Source organism: Anoplopoma fimbria, chromosome 10 (genome assembly GCF_027596085.1).
Source record: "Anoplopoma fimbria isolate UVic2021 breed Golden Eagle Sablefish chromosome 10, Afim_UVic_2022, whole genome shotgun sequence".
NCBI lineage: Eukaryota > Metazoa > Chordata > Actinopteri > Perciformes > Anoplopomatidae > Anoplopoma > Anoplopoma fimbria.
The window spans coordinates 9,367,859-9,390,417 of record NC_072458.1 but is presented as its reverse complement, the minus strand read 5'-3'; the positions used below and the strand labels follow the sequence as shown (position 1 = coordinate 9,390,417).

At 39.8% G+C, this 22,559-nt stretch overlaps 2 protein-coding genes across 2 annotated transcripts; one reads left to right on the top strand and one right to left on the bottom strand.

Annotated features, from left to right (window-relative positions):
• The first annotated feature begins 1,544 nt into the window (after positions 1-1,544).
• zdhhc3b (zinc finger DHHC-type palmitoyltransferase 3b) lies at positions 1,545-13,059 on the top strand. Its single transcript, XM_054605940.1, has 7 exons — positions 1,545-1,932; positions 6,763-7,094; positions 7,953-8,077; positions 8,870-8,966; positions 9,291-9,372; positions 9,706-9,836; positions 10,431-13,059. The coding sequence occupies exons 2-7, from the start codon at positions 6,792-6,794 to the stop codon at positions 10,587-10,589; spliced, it is 897 nt and encodes a 298-aa protein (XP_054461915.1). The 5' UTR covers positions 1,545-1,932; positions 6,763-6,791; the 3' UTR covers positions 10,590-13,059.
• Positions 13,060-17,355: 4,296 nt separating this feature from the next.
• LOC129097779 (transmembrane protein 42) lies at positions 17,356-19,180 on the bottom strand. The gene is made up of 3 exons (XM_054606693.1): positions 19,004-19,180; positions 17,833-17,979; positions 17,356-17,499 (listed from the first exon to the last, which is right to left on the bottom strand). The coding sequence occupies exons 1-3, from the start codon at positions 19,178-19,180 to the stop codon at positions 17,356-17,358; spliced, it is 468 nt and encodes a 155-aa protein (XP_054462668.1).
• Between the last annotated feature and the right edge of the window lie 3,379 nt (positions 19,181-22,559).

Sequence of the window (22,559 nt, the reverse complement as noted above, 5' to 3'; positions counted from 1 at the left end):
TGTAATGTAATGTAATGTAATGTAATGAAGTGTAGGCCTTGTCTAGGGCCTCAGCTGTGTATGATATTAAAACAATCATTTATTTCAGTTTTATGCTTACTTGGTGCCTATTCGTGTATTATTTGTTGAAAAAAAAACATGCCACAAAGCAAAACCTAGTGCCATTTAGAAAAATGTATACAAATTGCAAAGAGAGCAGGAAAAATGAGGAGCCTGCCATCTTCCTTTTTTTTAAGCCAATGGACCACCTAACAGCTTAATCCGTCCATCGAGGAATGTGTTGTTAAATTATGTTCTAGGCTTTTCAAAAAAGCGTCTTGAATACAGTATAATATAAGATAAATAATGGGGAAATTTACATGATTACAGCAGCATAGAGGATAGTGCAAACAAGAGACATAATAAAAAAAAAAGATAAAAAACAAGTATTATAAATAAGCAATAAAAAAACAGTAAAGAATCCACAGTAACTGAAATATTATATATACTGTCATGTAAATATTACATTCATATGTATAAATGCACACATACAAATATCGAGCACAGTATATTGTGTTCATGCTCTCACATCACACTATCACTGTGCACATTGCGGTAAATGTTATGAGTTCTCTTTGAAGGTCAAATACTCCGGACAGGGCGTTCTAGTGCCTGGCCGTACGATGGAAAAGGAACAGAGACACATAAAGAAGGATGAGCTCATGCTGCAGAGAAACCAGATCACAGAAACCCAGTTTCACTAACTGATAAGGCCCTCAGAAAGTCTAAACCAAGAGCTGCCTTCCTTTATTAGGGACCTATCATATTCAACTCATAAAACCTATATAACATGATGCGCACTCTGTTTAAGCGCCTTTTAGTTGCTGAACTTCTCAGTACTACTAGGCCCGTGCACGTATAACTGCTGGGCGATATACTCCTGTTATCCTACAATAAATGTCACATTTGTTTTAAGATGAATCTGGTGTAGAAGTCTCTCTTGTTTTCCACTCAACAAAACCTAGTGCCATTTAGAAAAATGTATACAAATTGCAAAGAGAGCAGGAAAAATGAGGAGCCTGCCATCTTCCTTTTTTTTAAGCCAATGGACCACCTAACAGCTTAATCCGTCCATCGAGGAATGTGTTGTTAAATTATGTTCTAGGCTTTTCAAAAAAGCGTCTTGAATACAGTATAATATAAGATAAATAATGGGGAAATTTATATGATTACAGCAGCATAGAGGATAGTGCAAACAAGAGACATAATAAAAAAAAAAGATAAAAAAATAAGTATTATAAATAAGCAAATGAGCAATAAAAAAACAGTAAAGAATCCACAGTAACTGAAATATTATATATACAGACAGAAACTATAACTATTGTATTGCACAGTGTATTAGTGTCATAATGCCATGCACTGGGACTGAGATGGTATCCTCGAATACCAGTTGAACTAAGGATATGAACAGAACCCCCCGAGTATGGTGTTTTTTCCTTTCAGAGAGACAATTACTTAAACTACCCCAGGATGAAGTGTTGAGTCAACGTTCTGGGGCGAGCTTCTGCCTGAGAGTCCTCGCGCAGGGCACGAGCGCCCTCGGTAGAGAGTCTCGGACTTCCTGCTCAGCTCTGCTTCCCGCAAAGCTTTCTGGATCCAACAGAGGAGGAAGCACTAGTTAGGTAGCGGCCTGTGTCGGGGCTCGGTCCCCCGCTGTGATTAGCATACGAAAGAGGTGAATTAACACCTCGTCGATACCAGGGCGGCGGTGAAAGCTGGAGCCGAGCTGCGGAGCTGCTGGGAGCGTCTGTCCGCGGATCAGTGTGGTTAGCCGGGATTGCGCTAACAGACGGGGCGGCGGAGGAGACACTCTGCTGTGTTTTTAACTTCCCGAGGCTCGAGACTACGCGAAGACTTCAAGAAACTTTTCTCGACAAACCTGGAGAGTGCGAGGTACGTTTTAAGAAACCAGTGTAATTGTCTCTTGAAATACATGAAAATAAGTGTCAGTCATCAGCTATCAACTAATGGAAGTCCAGACATGCTGCCCCGGCTGTTACTTCCTGGTTTGGTTAATTGCATTATCACTCTCTCTGTAGGTTAATTAATTATGACCCTATGATGGCATATTAACTGCACAGCCCTAACTGGTCATGACAAGATCATTTCCCTTTTTTGCATTCCCATATTCAGAGAGGTCAGAGGTCAATTTCGGTTGAGTCTTGCTCAAGTGGACTTAAAATATTTTGACACCATAGTAATTGCCCATCAAGTTTTCCAACAAATTTTAGTTTCTGTCTCATTTATCCTCCGCTAGATAAAACAACCAAGCTTTAAACGAGTGATTATCTTATCATATCTTATCTTATCTAGTTGCATACTACTTTAAATGTAACTCCCCAGTGTTTTTGCACTATTATACATTACATTTACATTACATTACAGTCATTTAGCAGACGCTTTTATCCAAAGCGACTTACAGGAAGTGTATTCAACATAGGTATTCAAGAGAACTACTAGTCACCAGAAGTCATAAGTGCATCTTCTTTCTTAAACAAGCATCTAAAAGCATAAACCAGAGCAAAAGTACAGTGCAGAAGCAAATTAATACGAATACAATAAGTGCAACAAACTAATATGAATACAATAAGTGCTAAGAGGAAGGCTCAGGGTAGTACTTCTTGAAGAGGTGAGTTAGTACTTCTTGAAGAGATTATAGTACTAACATGACTTTAGAGCTGGAATTATTAGAAAGACAAGCATCTAGCCAAGATATAGACCCAGATATGTTTTTCTCAGAGGTTGTTGGAGACCAAATTTGACTTGGAAGTAAATTCTTTCTGGATTTATAATTTCTCAGATGGCCAGAAATACATCTTCACTTACTGATAGTTGTCATCTCCACTCATAATCATTAGTTGCAACCCAATACTTTAAACAAAAAAATAGATGTCAGCTCAAGTGAAATAGTTTTACTAAATGTTTTTATATGTTAAGGCTGCAATCTGGGATTGTACATTTCATGTTTGAAACATTGATTGAATATTGAAATAGTTGCAGATGAATTTTGTGATTAATTTACTAATCAGTTCAGCTCTATGAAGTTGTCCCAACATACTTTGCTGTATGTCCCTTATTCATGACTAAATCAAAACACCCAGTGATGATGTACTTTTGGAGGCCAATCTGGTGGGTCACGCATGTCTGTACACTAAAATCAAGCTCTCAGAATGTGTCATTAAACTAATCTAAGTGAGATTAGGAGTCTTTTGCTCTGTAAAGTGCCAGAGGAGGTCATCAGTAAAGTGAACTCATATTACAGTGTTAATTAACTCCACAGGAGGTCAAATCCAGCTGCCTCACATCTCTACATCACATCTCTCTTCATGCCTCTCATCCTGCATGTCCACGTTAGTTGCCTGCATCAGTCAGTGCTGTCACTTACTTTAAAGTGCATTCTAGCAGCGGGGTATCAAACATACCCATAAATCATTAATTGAGTATCCGACTGGGCCACGCATGCATTTTGAGTCCGGGCCTCTGTTAGAAGTCACATACTGTATCTAATCTTACAGTACTGCGGAGGGATCGTGCTGGTGGCTTCTCAATACAGAAACTATTAACTGTTGTTTCTTTGGGTTGACTCAATGGGGGAGGGGTCTGTAGAGCGTTTCTGTAACAATCAAGCCATTCAGTTGTTAAAGAAAAAGAGAAATCTATAGACTCATTCTCCACTCTACAAAAACAGACATTATTGACTTAGTTGATGTTAATGATCTCTGGTTTTGCAGTTAGTTTCACTCGAAGTCTTTCATTCCTTTATTGTAGGAAATCCTGTCTTGCCCATTCATCGTCATTTTTCAGTAAACCTGGTTTTAGTGCCATCTAAGCTTCTTTTTTTCCCAACAGAGTGCAGCGTTAAAGCAGTCCACATTAAAAGAACATTACAAGTCGTCCTGTGTCCCTGTCACTAGAACACGATTTTCTTGAAATGGGCTGTTCCCACTCGCTGAATCAGATATATACTGGTAAACAGTCTCATGAATCATTAGCAGTTAGCTCGAATGATGAAACTAAACCTGTTCAACAGGCATTTTCCCAGATCCTGAAATTAAATTGATTAATCTTACAGTGACCAGGAAAAAGATCAGGAAAACCATAATAATATATTTCCTGTGCTAACAATTTGTGTGGCAAGTCGGTCTGAGGATGTACACATTTTCATGTTGGGATTGTGACAACTCACCTCAAATGTGGGAATATAATTAATAAAGAAATTAATTAAATCCCCCTTTAATGTGTTGTGTTATTCGATTATTAGCAATAAGTAAATGCTGTGGCATGTCAAGGTGGAGGCAGTTTAAGACTTTAACAAAGCATCATATTTTGTAAAAAGTATTTTTTTTTTTTATGGCTGATCATAATCTGCATAGTGTGCAAAAAACGTACACTGTATCGTCATACATTTAAGGAAAGGTAAGTTTATTTGTAGAGCACGTTTCATACACAAAAACAATTGAAAGTGCTTGACATTAAAACATTTAAAAGGAAATTTAGCCTTTTTAGATAGATAGATAGATTAAATGGATCACATTCAGCGATTTATATACAAGCTCCAGTAATTTCAATTCTAATCAATCTGATAACTGATGTAATGTGTTCAGCTTTCTTCGAATCGGATGGCAGGGTTATGAATGACCTCAAAGTATAAAGAAGCATGAAATTAAAGTACAAGCACCCCAAAATTGTGCTAAAGTACGGTATGTGTGCAAAATATATTACTACCACGGAAGACTATAAAGATGGTTCAGTTATCCCAGACCCAGTAAAAGTGATACTCGCAGACACACCAGACCTCCAACAATGACCTCCCACTGCGCCTGACTCCTGCTGTGTGATGACAAGCGTGGTGAATAGGGTCAAGAGGCTACGCAGCAGGGTCCCGGTCAGGCCTACTGCATTTTTAAAATAGTAATTTTAAGGCTCGCAGTAGCATCTCAACCTGGCTAAAATGGGAGATGGCTTTAATTAATTCTATCCAAAACGTGCCACAGAAACTCTGTATCGTTTTCATTCTGATTTAAATTCCTGTCCTGGGGGGGAGAGCCTGCTTAACTGTTATCGCTCAGTTAAGCCTACTGGATATATTAAATCCTCAGGAATGACCAATTTTATTGCACTCACTAAGAACTCAGGTTCTAGTGAGGAGACTGGCGCATGGGTCCAGCCGTCCTCTGGGGAATTAGCGGTTTTATTCCGGTCTATGTTATCTGCATATAATAGGGGAGGCCCTATTTTTGGTTTTCTGACATTTTGCCTCCTTTGAAGTCGCATCATCTTCGCCCTCGCACTCTCAGACCTGCCCAATTGATTATTCATAAAGCCCGAAACACAACCTCCAGCCCGGTGCAGCTCAGGACAACTGTGGAGGCTGTTTAGTTGAAGCATTGTTTCGGTTCACCTTTAAGGCCAAATGGTGAGTTGCAGTTTCCAAATCCAACAACAGCGTCTTCTTTTCACTGCCAGCGGCGTCTTGGTGGATTGTTTGGCCTGTTGGGATGAGGCCAAGCACTGATTGTTCCTCCTTCAGTTAATCCTGCTGTGTATTGTCCTCAGCCTCACTTGCTGATTCACTCTGTGGATTTATTAGCGCTTATCTTTGTTTGTATTCCTCAAGGATGTAGCACACTTATTGGATGGTTCGCACGGACTGTTAATTGTTGTGGTTGAGCACTCTTATACTGTGATATTGCTGTAATGCAGACAGGACACTTATATAGAGCGGAGACAATAAGTCAATTAGCAGTTTGACAGGAAAATAATCAGCAGTTATGTTGAGAATTGCCTAATCAATTGGTTAAGGCATTTTCATTTTGTATTATTATTTTTTGAATAATATCAGCATATTTTGAGATATTTTCGGGGCTTTTTGCCCCCATTTAAAGTATTTTTAAGTAAAAAACAAACAAACAGCGTTCTTGTTTCAGCTTCTTAGCAGATTTTATTACTTACATGACAGTAAATCTATCATTTTTAGGGGTTGGATTGTTGGTGGGAAAAAACAAGACATTTGAAAGTGTCACACACGACTGGAAAACTGTGGGGCGAATTTTTCACATCTTGAAGGTCATTCGCATAAACAAGGAGAATGCTTCCGGTTTTTGCATTGCATCTCAATGTACTTAGAAATAGGGCAAATAAAGGTAAAGAATAGACAGGCAAATATGTACACAAGTATGTTAAGAAATAGGCTTAAAAAAAAGCAACAATGAAATTAAAATTAGAATAAATTAAACCATTTAGACAGGGTTAGTCAAATATTCTTTAAGTTCTGAACAATTCAAATAATGAAAATAAATAAATATTTAAATAAAGGAATTTGAATATGAATTAATATACATGGACTGTATGATTATGTACATGTATACATGTCTATATCCTGTATATACAATGTGTGGGATTTAGATTGACAGTAACAGATGATGTGTACATATAAAAAATAATTGGTGCCTTTAAAAGAGAATGTCTTGGTGTCCGAGGGTTATTGACGAGGTATGACTGATTTAAGTGTTCATCAGTGTGATGGCCTGCAGGAAGAAACTGTTCTTGTGTCTGTTTATTTTGACAAGCAAAAATAATTGTTATTTGCAGGCAGCCCTACACTGATACATTGCCACATCCAAATTCCTCACCTCCATTCTCCAAATCCTTTCTTTCCTTTTCTCCCCCCCATCTCTCTGCTCCCCCTCTTCCTCTCCACATGTCCCTCGTCGCTCCTCGCAGTATGTGGTGGGAGCCCCGAGTGTTGTAGGATGAAGAGCCCGGCGCACCGCACCAGGGACATCGAGAGGCAGGCTGGCTACCTGAGGCCCGAGCACTGCGCCCCTCCCCCGCCACGCAACGGCTCCGACACCATGTGGTTCATCCGCGACGGCTGCGGCATCGTGTGCGGGGTCATCACCTGGTTCCTGGTCTTCTACGCCGAGTTCGTGGTGGTGTTCGTCATGCTGCTGCCCGCCAAGAACGTGATCTACAGCCTCTTCAACGGGCTGATCTTCAACGGCCTCGGGTTCCTCGCCCTCGCCTCTCACTTCAAGGCGATGTGCACAGACCCGGTCAGTCAGACTCTTTCTAGGAATAAAGCTGAATCATACACAGGCTGTAATACAACTTAGCATAAACAGTTTTTAAATACTGTAAGAACACATGCCACCCAAGTTTAATTTGTAAATATTTTTTGTGGCTTTTACAGATTATTAATAATAATAATAATAATTAAGCCTTTATTAGTCCCACAATGGGGAAATTTCAATTCTCTGCATTTAACCCATCCCGGAGGAGCAGTGGGCTGCTAAGAATCGCCTGGGGAGCAACTGGGGGTTAGGTGTCTCGCTCAAGGACACCTCGGCATGTTGACTGTAGAGGGGTTCGAACCACCAACCTTGTGGTTCGGGACGAGGGCTCTACCTCTTGTGCCACAGCAGCCACAGATGAATGCAAATCTGATTTTAATACCTTTTTATTTCAGTTAATTGCAAGCTTACAATGTCCATATCCTTAAAGAAATTTGTGTTTAATCAAATTATCAATGATATACAGCAAACCTGGAGCAGGGTGGGATTTCAGTGTAGAAATTATGTTTGGTTACGGTATAGGTTGGGACCCACTGCTCCTTTTTGACCTTGGGCCACCTACTGGCTTGACTGTAATCGTTTCTTTGTTATGTTTAGTTCCAGTTTTTAATCTTGGTGAGTTGAGTGATAACACCAAACCATACATATTTCATTTTGCACAGTTTTTTTCTTTGCTGTGATGGAGAATTTCCATCTTTACGGAGCTCCTGCAGCTCAATGAATGACAAGGAAGCACTGTAAAATGCAATAGGATTCCTTGTCAACTCGTTTTTTTCTCTCTCTCTCTCTCTCTCTCTCTTTCTCTCTCTCTCTCTCTATGTCTCTGTCTCTGTCTCTCAGGGAGCCGTGCCTAAAGGGAACGCCACCAAAGAGTTCATCGAAAGCCTGCAGCTCAAACCGGGACAGGTGGTGTACAAGTGTCCCAAGTGCTGCAGCATAAAGCCTGACAGAGCACACCACTGCAGGTACGGCACTTCCTGTGAATGCACAGATTGTAGGAAAGATCACAGACTGTGCAACTCTAAAGTTGTGGGTTCTGGGCGATTAGAGTGTTCTGCTGACGTCTGCACCTTACAGAGGAAAAGTCCTCTCCTCCACTGTGTTTGTTCCTGCTCCGGTGGGTCTCCTGCCTCCCCTGTGTGTGTTTTATCTGGGGTAGCTGTGAAGCGTTTCCCCTGCAGACTGGATGATAAGGAGTTCCCTCTGTGGCTGCTCAGTGGTTTCCTTGGGGATCTCCAGGCATGAAAAGCATAAAAACACTACAGCGTAATTTAATTGTTGAGCCAGTGAGTCATTCTGTCTCGGTGGGATAATTGCTGTCAGCTTGAATGAAATAGATGATTTTTTTATGACTCATTCTTGTTGGTGGTTAACATGATGACACCAAAATGATACACTTGCATCTAATGACCCATAAGAATGATATACTACACAAAAGTGACAGCAGTTTTTTAAATATAGATTTAGCTCAGAATGCACACAAATGGATGGAGTGTTACTTCCTGCTTTGCCAGATGATAGATTGTTACTTGAGTAACACACACGTGCACACACACACACACACACACACACACACACACACACACACACACACACACACACACACACAAACAAACAGACACCTCCTAGCCACCATGATTGAGAGCTGTCCAGCCTATCATATCAGTCAGTCAGAGTTGCTCAAAAAGTCATAGTTTGCCTGCAATTTTATATTATTCGATCTAATCATCTTTATCTTTATATTAATGTGTCCACAGTGTTTGCAAACGGTGCATCAAAAAGATGGACCACCACTGTCCCTGGGTGAACAACTGTGTCGGAGAGAGCAACCAGAAATACTTCGTGCTCTTCACGGTGAGTCCTTAAACACCAGAGCCCTGATGTTACTACGCACAAACAATGTCTATTTTTTATTTTTTTATTCAAGCTCTAGTATTGTTGCACACAGTTTTTTAAGAAATAAGCCAGTACAAGATCACACACAATAAGACCAAACAAATGCTAAATAAATGATTTAAAATGGGCTAATTTAACAGTGAAAATTATGTCTGCATTCAGGTCAACAGGCTCATCCTTAAATCAACAAAAGGGCTGTCCCCATGCCTCACATCTGTTTATTTAAATAATATTATCTTAACACTAAATCTTATGCTTTGTTATGCTCTCCCCTCCTCCCAGATGTATATTTCACTAATATCCTTCCATTCGCTGATCTTGGTGGCCCTCCATTTCGTGTTCTGCTTTGAAGAAGACTGGACAAGTAAGTGATATACTGATGTGGTTGCTGCTAAATTTCCAGATTCACTCAGGGACGGGTCTGTTTAACCAACTACCAATGTGCAAGTATATCTGATTATACTCCAAAGAGAGGAGTTGTGGCTTAGATTTTGAAGGTCAATGGTCACTTTGACCTCATTAATCACATTTTCGGCTTCAAGAATTCACATGCTCATTAACACAACTTCACAGAAATGTCTAAAAGGATGAGGAGATCACATTTTGGATAGACATGGTGGTAAACAGCAACATGTAGGAATACAACCACGAGGCTGTATTTCTAGTTAACATGAGAAATCTTTCTCTCCCTCTCCAGAGTGCAGTAACTTCTCTCCACCAGCAACGGTCATCCTCCTCATCCTCCTCTGCTTCGAGGGTCTCCTCTTTCTTATCTTCACCGCGGTCATGTTCGGGACCCAGGTCCACTCCATCTGCACCGACGAGACGGTGAGTGAAAGCGGCAGAAATTCCTCTGTGACGTGAATATCAACCGTTAGCAGTGACTGTGGTGCGAAGGCTGGTTATCCAGGCATATATGTGGGTCTCTCTATAGTCCATATAGTTCTGACTTCCTAAAATAAGTCATGAATTGGTTTTGTCATTAAATCAGAGCACAGACAAAAGCAGGAGCAGGTAATTCACTTACTGTAGAGCCTTCAGGTAGGTTGAGATTAGTGCATTTTCTCAAACCGCCCACGACGATGACTCACGGTGATTTAATGTTCGCTACAAACATCATCTTTTCCGGTCCATTTCAATCTAATGGGGCCTGTAGTTCTCTGCCCTGTTAATCCAATTTCATCTGTGTGTGTATGGTGTTGTTTGACATCAGGAAACTCTGAGAGTGAGTCACCCTAACCCCAATAATATGCTCTGAGGGAACAAACAGATACAAAACACGCTTCATTTTTAATCCCTCTCACCGGTTATTTTCTGCTGGTACATTAAACATTTAAATTAGCAACTATACGTTCAGCTTTGAACATGAGTCATCACTGGAGACTTGCATGTTCTCATGTTTGTCACATCTTCTACCTGCAGGGTATCGAACAGCTCAAGAAGGAGGAGAGACGATGGGCCAAAAGGTCCAAATGGATGAATATGAAGGTGGTGTTTGGTCATCCGTTCTCGATAGCCTGGCTGAATCCCTTCGCAACACCCGATCACGGCAAGGCAGACTTGTACCAGTACATCGTGTGAAAACTGGACGCCGGACTGAGCTCTGCTGCTGTGGACTTCCTGGTCTGCCCTCCTATTGGCTGGACCACAACGAGCATGAACTCCTCTTAACCACTTTCTACATTTTTCTTTCGTTTGTGGATATTATCGATATTTCAGGGTCTTCCGTTGTAAACTACATTGTCGAAATGTTCACATTTCTTCCTATTTTATTGTTTCTGTCCTGATGCTGACTGAGATTATCGAGGTGCTGCTCTGCAAAAAACAAAAAAACAAAACCTCTCTTAATAAGCTGCGACAACTTGACAAGAAGCGCTTAATAAGGTGAAACGACACCAAGAGTCTGATGTCTTCCTGCGGATTGTCCGATCATTTCCTGCTTCCAAGACTAAACAATGTGAACGCAAAACTGAAAACCAGAAAGTTTTCACAGTCCCGGGTGCCAAGATGGTATCCTGGTTTTGTCTTTCTGTAAACGTGATCCTGTCACCTCTTACTTTGCTGTATTCCTGTCGTCGCAAGAGTCTTTTGCTGAGTGCTGCGGATGATTTGCCTTAGAACAGTGCATTAGTATTTTAAAAAGACATTCATTATTATTTTTGCCTTAATGTGACCGTCATGTTTAGACAGGATCACATTGGTTTATTCATTCATACATTCATGTTTTGTTTTTCTTTGGCGCCGAATAGGTGGATTACTTTAGGTAATCTAAGAAAAGTATTTTGAGACAACATTTTTTCAAATTTGCTTTTGATTTACGTACTCTTAGTCTGCACTAATCCCCACCTATCTGGCGTCCCAAGAAAGTTTAATCGAATCACATATAAAAACTGTTTAAGGAGCTGTGAGGAAAGTTTAATTTCTGTAGGGCAGAATGTTAAAATCGTTAAGCAAGTGCCATTTAATACTACAGTAACACTTACATCAGAGCAGCTGGTGACTTTGTTAACGGTTGAAGCCAGACAAACTCTCATGCCATAAGCATCTGATTTAATGCTCGAGATTTTAAAATGTGGAAGGAAACCCACTTAGCGATGATGGTAAAACTAAAAAGTAATGCTGTGACTTCATTATGCGTGTGATGGTAATTTGAATGCGGCAAAAGAATGGTGGACTCCACCACTAACAAAGAAAACCACTATAGAGATTATAACAGGATTTATTTACATTGAATGGCTTATTACTGAAAAAATGCAGATTATAAAGAAACAAAAAGGTTTGAATTCATGGAATCTTTAGGATTATAACTTAAAACATGTGATATGTAACAGGTAAACAAAGTGTTGTTTCTTGTCCAACGGCTTGTAATGTCACTCGGTTTTACAATCCAGCAGGTTGTTTGACTATTTGGCAACTCTGTTTAGTGAATCCAGCCATCCTATTTTCTTTCTAACCGTTTTAATCACAGCCACCAGCACAAATAGAAAGTCTGGGAATAAAAGCAATACACATTGCTCTCTGAATGCACTGACCCTAAGTGTAATTCACTGGCTCTCAATTGATGGAATTTGCTTGTGGATAATCCAGTTTGTCGTAGATTGCGGTTGTGAGCCTGACTAGCTGGAGAAAAAGCCTTAAAGGATAAAATGTTGATTGAAATTCAGGCGAGAGGAAAATGCTCAGAGGCCTGACAGACCACGTTTGAAATGCACAATTTTAATTGTTGCCGCTGTGGACGGGTACCGGACCAGCCAGTGTGAGGAGAATATTTTACCTTTGGTGATGAGAATGAATTTGGTTCGGATAGGAAATGGGCTACTTCACAGCATTTAACACTAAAATGCCTTTGCTCAAATGTATTCGAAAAGCCTTACTTTATTTATAAAACTTGCTTTTTGAAAATAATGAAAGGACATATTTATGTTGCCAAATTGAATGCTGAATGAAGAGAGACATTAAAGTTAGAATTTCAAGAGTAGAGCATAATCAAGTGTGAAATTTTCTTAGGCTTTTAAAAATCACTAGAGTTTTAAAAAATGTTAACATGATATGGAAATGCAACAGTTGCTGTCCGGTTTACATAAACAGTTCACCAGCTTCCTTCTTTTTTCTGGAATTGTTCAATATATATTCTTTGCGGTCAGGTATGAATACCATTTGTAGTACTTACTGTGGACCACATGATGTTTTTCTTTTTTGACTGGTATTTGTTTAAAGGGGACGGAAATAAAACAGTATGTTTGTGACACAACTTTCTTTAAGTTCTATTGATATCTTATTCACTCAGTTGATCATTCTTTTCATATTAAAGCAAATAAGGTTTTACTTAGTGATATATTTTGGAATCTTTACATTCGGGAAATACTATACTGTCCAAAAAACTTGTAATGAATATTTTCTGACAAGAATATATTGTGCTGATTTTTGCTTTAAATACACTGTAATTTTGCAGCTCTATCATCTAAAAACCTACATTTTGAAAAATAAAACACAAACACTTTGAATTTCTTAATTGGAATGGTTGCTTTCTTTGATTACAAGATTATTGATTACAGATTTTGCTGTGTATGCAATTTTACCACCCAACAGTATAATTACAATTTATCATTTGAAAACATCTCTAGAATGTGAATCAAATACACTTTTACCCAATAAAAAAAAATAAAAAAAGTATAAATACCTTTTAATTCCACAATTTGAATGTTTGCTGTTTTTCACAGACACATCTCATTGATAAGGTTGTCCTTTTTGACAAATATGGACACTTTTAATTCAGGGATGGAAACAAAAGTAGATATTTGATACTGTTATGTAAAATAGTAAGGATAAATAAAAAATAACATTCCGTTATAATTGCAGAAGCATGTTCTTATCTGCCATGTTACTGGAGTGCAAGGCATCTTAAACTGATTCCATTTTTAACAAGAAGTATTTAAAGGAAGGGAGCTGGTCTAATGGAGCATCACTGTGTAAGTGGACATCCAGCCCCATTAACTACAGTCACAATGCTCTTCATTAGACATTACTGTGTTTGAATGCAAAGTGAGGACACTGAGCTAAATGTGTACAAAGTTCCTGTTTGCTGCAGGAAAATAAAGACAAACCTTCGCATCTTTACCCAGTCCAATACAGGAACACTTTAATTCACATCTAATGTAATCTATATGGAAGCATAATAGATCTAAGAAGCTCCTCTTTCTGAAGAACAAAGCTGTAATTAAGACAAACTTAACATACGACAAGAAAGTAATCTTGTTTATCAGATGAGATGTTTATTTAATAATTGTGTAATGTCTCTTCTCTCAGTGAGGATGGCAATTTACACATCCGTTTTTATCCTATTAACAGAATATATTTACACTTTTACACATGTTTGTTTCACATAATCTGTAAGACACATTATCAACAGTTTATATCGGAGAAAAAAACAGTCACTCCCTCTAATCAAACTGTCTCGATTTGTGTTAAAAAGTCTAACATGTTAAATTTGTCGGTGCAACACATCCTTCAGATTGAAGCGATGACTGATCTGCATGTAATTTAGGTTAAAACTACTCCAAAATCAGTCTCTTTTCTATTATACTACCAAGAGATAGGTCAAAACTTTACTAATTCAAAAGTGCTGAAAAAATGTAGTTTTTTTTCTTGCAGTGCAGCACATGAACTCGCCAATGTGACACGCGCCTTGAGGGGTCAACATCGTATTTGAGTGGTTTTCTAATCTCTCCGTACGACCACATCTACAGTTTATGTGCACACGGATATAATTACATCACACTCAGGGCCATGCGGCTGTCACAGAGCTTTAAATGTGGCTACTGCAAAGCTCCGACTGGTTATATTACAGTGACAGTGGGTTCACAGGTAGATGGTTTACCCTCATATCATGCCGTTAACTGGAGGAAAAGCCAGGCACCAAAAAAACCTTCAGAATCAAAAGCACAGATTACAGATATTAAAGGTATGTTAAAAATAGTTTGACAAATTTTGGGAAATACACTTCACATTCACTTACTTGCTGAGTTATATGAGAAGATGAACACCACTGTCTGTATGTTAATATGAAGCTACAGCCAGCAGCCAATTGGCTTAGCTACCTGCCTTCCATCACCTTGAAAGCTCACAAATTAACATGTTACATGTCACTATCACATTACAATTACTATTAAAAATGTAAATATGTGCCAGGCTAATTCTTGGCCAGTCTCTGCTGGTTGCCTGGCAACTGCTCCCAGCAATAGCCTCCCATAAACAAAGGTATAAACGAAGCTATACTGGTTAGCTTAGCTTAGTATATAGACTGTAAACAGAAAAAAAAACAGCCACCAAGATTCACCTACCAGCACCTCTAAAGCTCACTATCTAAACCGTTTGCTAATCAGCTGGTGAAACCTTGTGTGCTTTTACACTTTATTTACTTAACAATATATACAACGTGTTCATTAGAGTTGCTGGTAGGTATACATTTATTTACTTTATTACATTTGGATAAAGCCATGCTAGCTGTTTCCACCTGTTTTCAATCATAACGCTAAGCTAACTAGCTGCTCCCTCCAGTTTCAAAATAATCAAACAGACATGAGAGTGGCATCAAACTTCTCATCAAACTTTCGACAAGAAAGCAAATGAGCATAATTTCCCCAAAAAGGTAATGCAACAAACCCAGGATGTGACTGGGAGGCACAAACAGCTGAATTCACTTCAGCGTGGCCTGGAGTGATATCCACTGCTGAAGAACCCTGCGAGGTGAGTACAGCCCTGACATGAAACATCACTCAGACGGCCTTTAACATGACCGCTGTATAATCACATTGTCACTGCAGTCACATTAATAGGGATGCATGTAAATCACAGGATACAAAACCTGCACAGCAGCGGCTGGAAGGACATCTGATATATTTGTGCATCGCTGCTGTGGAATATTGCACACAGGCATAATAGCTACCGTTAAGCATTCATATTATGATATGTATTCAAAGAACGGCCACGTGTGATCTCAAAATACTGTTCAATAAAGCGTTAGACAAACCACTGTATACTACAGTATTCTTACTTAGCTTGATTCATGCTAACAGAAACCCCACTCTAGCAGCATGTATTGCCATTTCCAATGCTCAATTATCGATGCCCAGAGCTCCCTCGCTGTTACACATGTCACAGTGTTATGAGATATAAAGAAAGTTTAATGTTATTGCAAATGATGGGCAATGGAGAGGATAAAATGTGATCAGAAATGCAGGGCGCATAAAGCTCAACAGGCAATCAAGAGGTCATGTGATCTCTCTTACGCTGGAGAGACAGTTTGGACATTTAATCACAAAGATTGTGAGTTTAATAACATGAATCAGCTCACAGGGACGTCACCCTGATATGGACTGACTCCAGGTTGCTTTAGTGTGATATATTTGTGTTGAGGCCTCAGTAAGAACATGCACACTTCTATAATGAACCGGAGGAGCAGCTCCCTCTGAATGAAAACATGTGTCCTGCTCATATCTTGAGGTTCAAGCTGTCCAGAAAGACAAATATGAGAAAGAGACTGGCACGAAGCCTTTCAGCGCTACATTAGTATTATTACTTGTGAAAATAAGAGTTCACCTCGTCAGCGAAGTGCTTCATTTATTATTATTTGCCTTGAGCATGCATAAGATGCAACGTAAGTGTAAGATGTTTACAGTGAGTGTCAGAGTAACTTAAGGAAATGTGAGAATTAAGAAAGCTTTGGTGATCTGACGGCTGCAATACATAACGCAAAGGCTGAGTAATGGTGACACCAAAGTACATGATGCCATTTGCCCATGAAGAAACCCCAAAAGATTTTATATATATAGTATTATCTATCTCCTCCTTTAAAGGTAAGCTTTTGAGAAATGCACATATTTCCTTTCTTGCCGAGAGTTTAAAAGGAATGAATACCACTCTCATGTCTGTCCTTTAAATATGAAGCAACAGCCAAGAGATGTTCAGTTTAGCTTAGCTTAGCACAAAGACTGGATTGGGGGAGAGCTAGCCTGGCTCTGCCCAAAGCTAACAACCTTTGTTTAATCCATAAAAATTGTAAAAAAAACACTTTGTGGTTTTACTGGATGTTGAAATTAAACAAAAAAGATAAAACAATTTAATTGTGATCTTTAAAAGTGCTGGTAGGCAGAGTTTGTTAGCTTCATACAGAGCCAGGCTAGCTGTTTCCCCTTTTCCACTTGTTATTTTAAGATAGGCTAACCAGACGCTGGCACCAGCTTCATATATACAGACATAAAAGTGGTATCAATCTTTTTTTCTAACTCTCAGTAGGAAAGCAATTAAGTGTTTTTCCTTATTATCCCCTTAAGTCTACTTTTTCCTTTCCTTCACATCTGTTCTGTTAGCTTATGAGTTGTTGTGCCGCTGTTGACTGAAAAACTCCCCAAACGTAACATAAAGCTAGTATAATTTTTGCTTCATTGGTGTGGTCAAACACGGTTTCAGAGCTTCCGCTGGGCGCCGGCATCCATTAGCTTGTCTCCACTAGCCAGACTGTAGTTGTGCCACGGCCATACTGGCTAAAGGCCAACATCTCCTCTGATCTTAGAACAGTGTTTATCTGCCTACATTCAAACAAACCTAACAGATAAATTGTAACATTACAAATAAATTGCATCAGGGATGCAATTTAAGTGGAATTTTGTTAATCAGGAAAGAATTGCACAAATAAAACTAGAAATTGGGGGAAAGTTAACTTCAAAGCTGGAAATTCTTCTTATAACATCTCACTTTTGTTGTTAAAATCAGAGGAGATGCTGACCAAAACACACCTCATTCCCCAGCCAGCCGGAACCAGGCTGAACTCTAGTGGAGACAAGACATATTATTCGTCCTTAGCGCCTGCGTCATGTTGCACATCCTGCGGTGAAACCCTCTGCAGTACCAACAGACCAGAGAAGGTCAGGGAGATCCCGACCCACCACAATGTTATCTGGGCTTCACCAAAGATCAGCTGGCCCAGAAAAGCCTGCAGGAGGGGAAAAGAACTCCGGGTTTCTTCTTTGACAAAGTAAATCAGTCTCTACAATTTCATTAAAATAGTCGCCAATAAGGATGCTTCAGGGGATATGTCAAACAAGGAGTTGAACTTTGACAAGAAATTCCTGTAAGAGGCCTAAATCACTGCGACAAGTTATTTCTGAATATAGTCCGGCCTATTTTCTAAATTAATGTAGCTCATTTAAGGACGAAAGGTTACTGTGAAATTAACCTCACTACAGTTCTCTACTATACTTAGAGGACAAGTGGCAGCAGACTACAAGGGTGTGTGGGAGGTCCTGTGAGAGAGACTGTTACTTACGGAAGATATGAAGTTGGAGGCCGTGGTGGTCACAGTGGTTTGGGTGGAGGAAGAGGAGTACCTGAGCGCTTTGGCAAGGAAGGTCCACATCACAGCATTGCAGGTGAAAAGCAGCCCGCCACACAGCAGCCTTAGAGGGATATGAAGCTGAAAAACAAAAAACAGAACTTAATGGCAACTGATTTGTGTCTGCTTTATTACAAAAGCTGTGGACGCAGCAGTTTGAAATTATCATATATACATATGTATCAATGTTTACGTAGCATTTTCATGTTGCAGTTGCTGGAGGTGAAGCAACTATAAGTCTACCTACTTTATATGTATCTAAGTACTTTAATCTGTAACAATGCATCATACTTTGTGTGTAAAATCCAGATCTGCATTTGGCTAAAAACTTGTGGATTAAAAAGTAAAATACCTCCCATTGAAATCTGGTAGATATATAAAGTATCATTGAAATGCAAGTACATTGCCTTGAAATTGTACTTCAGTACATTATTGAGTAAATATACTTAATAACATTCAACCACTGCAAATATCATTGTATAGAATATATCATATAAATGCCAGTATTATAATACCATCAGCATTACACTGTTCTTTTGTCTATTATGTTTAAAATCACAGTGGATGCATAGTAAGAGTTTTATTTTGCTTCTACCTGCACACCTTTGCTCTTTTAAAACATCCTTCAGTTTAAATTTCACAGTTTCTAGCGTTAAGACTCCAGACTGCTGTCTGCAGATGTTTATGACATCATCTCGTGACGTGTGCGCACAGCGTGAAGGTCACACCACAGACCGGATGGAGGTTCACACGCGACACCTGACAACCTTCTCGGGATCCAGAGTCCTCTCTTCAAGATAAACAAGTTGCTTACAAAACAACGCGATAAGAGACGCGCACACTCGTACGGCATGCAATGTCATCCGGCACGAGGACACGGCACGAGAGCGTAGCTGCTGCATGGGCCCCCCCCCCCCCACCCACCCCGTGCGATGCTGCTGATGGTGCTGATGCTGAGGGAGTCAGGCAGGAGAGAGGCGGCCGGGGATAACCCCCCCATACTTCCTCCGTGAGAAATCACCCCGCTTGCAGGCATGCACGGTGCATTATTCACGGCCATCCTCACGGTGTTAAATAATTAACCCAAACTGTGGCGATGCCTCACCCTGTCGCAGGCGGTAGTTTCGTCCGCCTGTCTGAATTTCCGCTGCTCTCCCCACGTCCGGAGTCCGGTTTCACAGACTCCCTTCAGGTAGTCGGCTCCGAGGGACAGTTTGGCAGACGATGACGCCACGGCCCCGAGGAAACCCGCCAGCAGTGCATAGAAAACTCCCGGGAACATGTTGACGATGAGCTGAGGCACATTCTCTTCTAATCCATCTCTTACATTTCTGTCGCTGCTGCTGGTCCGCGTTGAGCTGCCTGCGTGGTCTGTGTGTGTGTGTGTGTGTGTGTGTGTGTCACTGAGTGGCACGTTTTCCTGCACTGTCTACAGGCATCCGTCCGGTGGCAGTCACACAACACATGGTCAACCCGGAGCAGTGCTGTGGTTGGACTAAAAAAAACAACCTTGTTGCATTCTGGGAAAAGTAGTTCCATCATTCCATAACCTTAACTGAGTGAGTGATGACTTTGAAGCAGCAGTAAGGTTCCTCAAAGCATTATGCAATCCCGATAAACCACATTTCATAGCCTATGTGTGTCTTAATTAGATATTTTTGCTAAACGAGATTAATCATTAATAGACAGTGAATTGAAGTACTCCATATTATTCTTTGCTATAGCTTAAGGGGCTTCTGGGTGAAATAGAGGACAATCAATGCTAATCTAATGTCCTTGTGTGTGACTTCAGTTGATCCAGACGTCTGTTCCCTACAGCATACTGATGAGCTGCATTATAAAGGCTCATTACATTAAAACACACTGGATATAAGGGGGGTGGATGGATAAGTGTGTGTGTGTGTGTGTGTGTGTGTGTGTGTGTGTGTGTGTGTGTGTGTGTGTGTGTGTTCGTAGGCAGTAGGGCAGTAGTCTAGATGCTCACACGTGATCCGCATTTCCTCCTCTCTGTGCCCTTTAAAGAGAGATGAGCCTGTCAGAGAGGTGAACCAGAACAAAACTAAATTATTCTCCGAATTAGGAATGGAAAGTGAAGTCATCGTCATGGATGTGTGGTATGGGCCTGTAATGACTATTAATCTGAGCGTTGTTATGAAGACAGTCATCTGAAGACAGACGTCCATATCCTCATCAGACTTGGGAGGGACCAAGAAGACAGAATGGTGTCAGTGTTGTAGTGGACTTAGAGACCTTAGTTACTTACAAATCAGTGCATGAAGCTGGATGTGTGATTTACGTTACAAATTTACTGCACAAAATGAAAACAAAATCTTATTTTTTCAGACAGAACGTTAGGTCTTTTTTGTCTTTTGGCTACAGAAGGAAAATAGTTATTATTAGGCTGAATGATGAAATATGAATAATTAACTTGAATAATGAGGAGTATAAAATAGGGATTTAAAGGTTTATTTTATTTTTATTGCCGTTTTATGCTGATTATTTACTCAACGATAGAGCATAATATCCAAAACAAAATGCAGATAATTCACTGTACCTTTGGCTAGTCTTAAGGGGATGTAGGGTGAAATGCACAGATGGGAAAACTACATTCACATTGGTTAATACCGTTTTTTGTATCGAAATTCACATAATAAATAAATAAATAAATAAATACATTTAAAAGTGTGATTTAAAGATAGCCAACCTTATGCCAAACATAGCCAAATAACATAAATACCATTAGACTGACCAACATGTCAGTTTACCTTAAATAATATTTTCCAGTAAACTACGGGAAGAAACTAGGAAAAAAAACATCAGCCAACGTAGACTATCTTAACCAGAATATCCAGACCGGGAACCTGTTGGCTGTCGTGCCTGCAATAGCTAATATTTGTGGCCACTTAGCGGCCAGTATTGAACACAACACTGTCTTATGGAGACCTTTTAAGATGTCATCGTAACCTAACTTGTTAGCAAACAGTTGCCTACCCACTGTACCGGAGCAACTTTAGGGTTAGTTTGGAGTCGTGTTTCCGGCGGCCACCTGACGAACGTAAGTTCAATATTGTTTTGGTGCTGGAGATGTAAGTACTCGGTTTTTAGATCGTTTACTCCGACGCTAATTACGTTAATAGGGCGTTGAGAATGTACCATAACTGTCAAGTTGTTTTCAAGTGTTAAAATGATTATTTGTCATTATTTACGTCTGTTGTTTTCAAGCTTGAACATGTCAAAATGTCTTCTTTGAAAAAAACCCATTTACTTTAGCGGTCTAGCTGTCTGTCTGTCTTTAGTGCATTGATTGAGGTGGTTGCTTAATGAGCAACAAGCTGTGAGTGCAATAACTGCAGCTGGGGCAAGACATTGCAATTCCTGAATCTCAGTCTTGACCAAATATTTAAATAGTATGTTTTGTTTTAATAAGGGCAGAATAATCTTTCAAAGAAAATGCCATCACATCTTGAAGGCCATCCTAGTGTGAACCCAACTTTGTTTTCAGGCCAGTAGATGTCTCTAATGTGCTTCAGAGCAATACATCCACATCCACCACAACCTGCTTTTGATGCAATCCCTGACTTGTGTACATTTATTTCTGCAGTATTGAGGAGGATTGAGGCAACAATTAGCTTGAAATACAACCGGTTTTGCCTGTTGATGCTTTGATGACCTTTCACCATAACTCCATATTACCTTTCCACCTTGACATTTGTGAGCAATTATTGAATACATCTGTATATTTCCATTGAAGTTATAGAGTGATTTTAACTAAAAGGGTGATCGCAGAGTCCTTAAAGGAAATTAGAGGCACTTCAACATTGAAAGAAGGAAACTTGGGAATAAAACAAGCACATAAAAATGAAGGGCCAGAGCTTGTGTTGTCTGTGAAAAAGGATATCAGAGTGGCAAGAAATGAAAGAGCAGAAGAAAAGAAGTATGGTGTTTCTGTCACAGTGTCCGCTGCTCTCATCCCTCTGAAACAAGCTTCAGGGAAATGGCCGTCCTCGGCCTGTCACATTTTGACACCATCATCCTTCTGGAGTGTCTGCTTAGCAGGAAAAGTCTGAAACCAAGAGAAGTCATTAGCTGTTCTCCTCGCTTGTAGTCTCCAGCCTGAAGCTCCTCTGACAAATACCCAAGTGTCAAGTTAGTGCGCAAATTGGCGGTCCCCTCTGCTCCTGTTCAATTGAGCGATAATTGAGCCCACAGAGAGCTTTGGTGACATTTTTTTAACTGAAGGTCTGTCACTGCCTTCCTGTGTCTTTGTCCACCTTTTCTGCTTCTGGTCCTGTAAGGTGATTTAATAAGGAGAAAAATACCATCCTCAAAGTGTAGGGTTCATTAGTGTAACAATTATAACTATGACCTTTAACTCATCTGTCAATTGCGTGCAGTCGGAAATAGATTTTGATGAATAAAAGTGGAAATTCATAAAAACGGTTGCAAAATTGATCTTTTTCTCTCTTTATTATTGCTTTATTTAATCATTCAAGATGTAGTAAAACATAGTAATTTAACTTTTCTTGGCATGAAGCTGTTCAGGTTTATGCTGCAGACAGATACTGTCTTTTTCGAACCATTTTGGTTGTTCGATTCCTTTTTCTTTTGGACACACACCCAACAACTACAGATATAAAAAAGAAGAAAGCATACCCGCACAC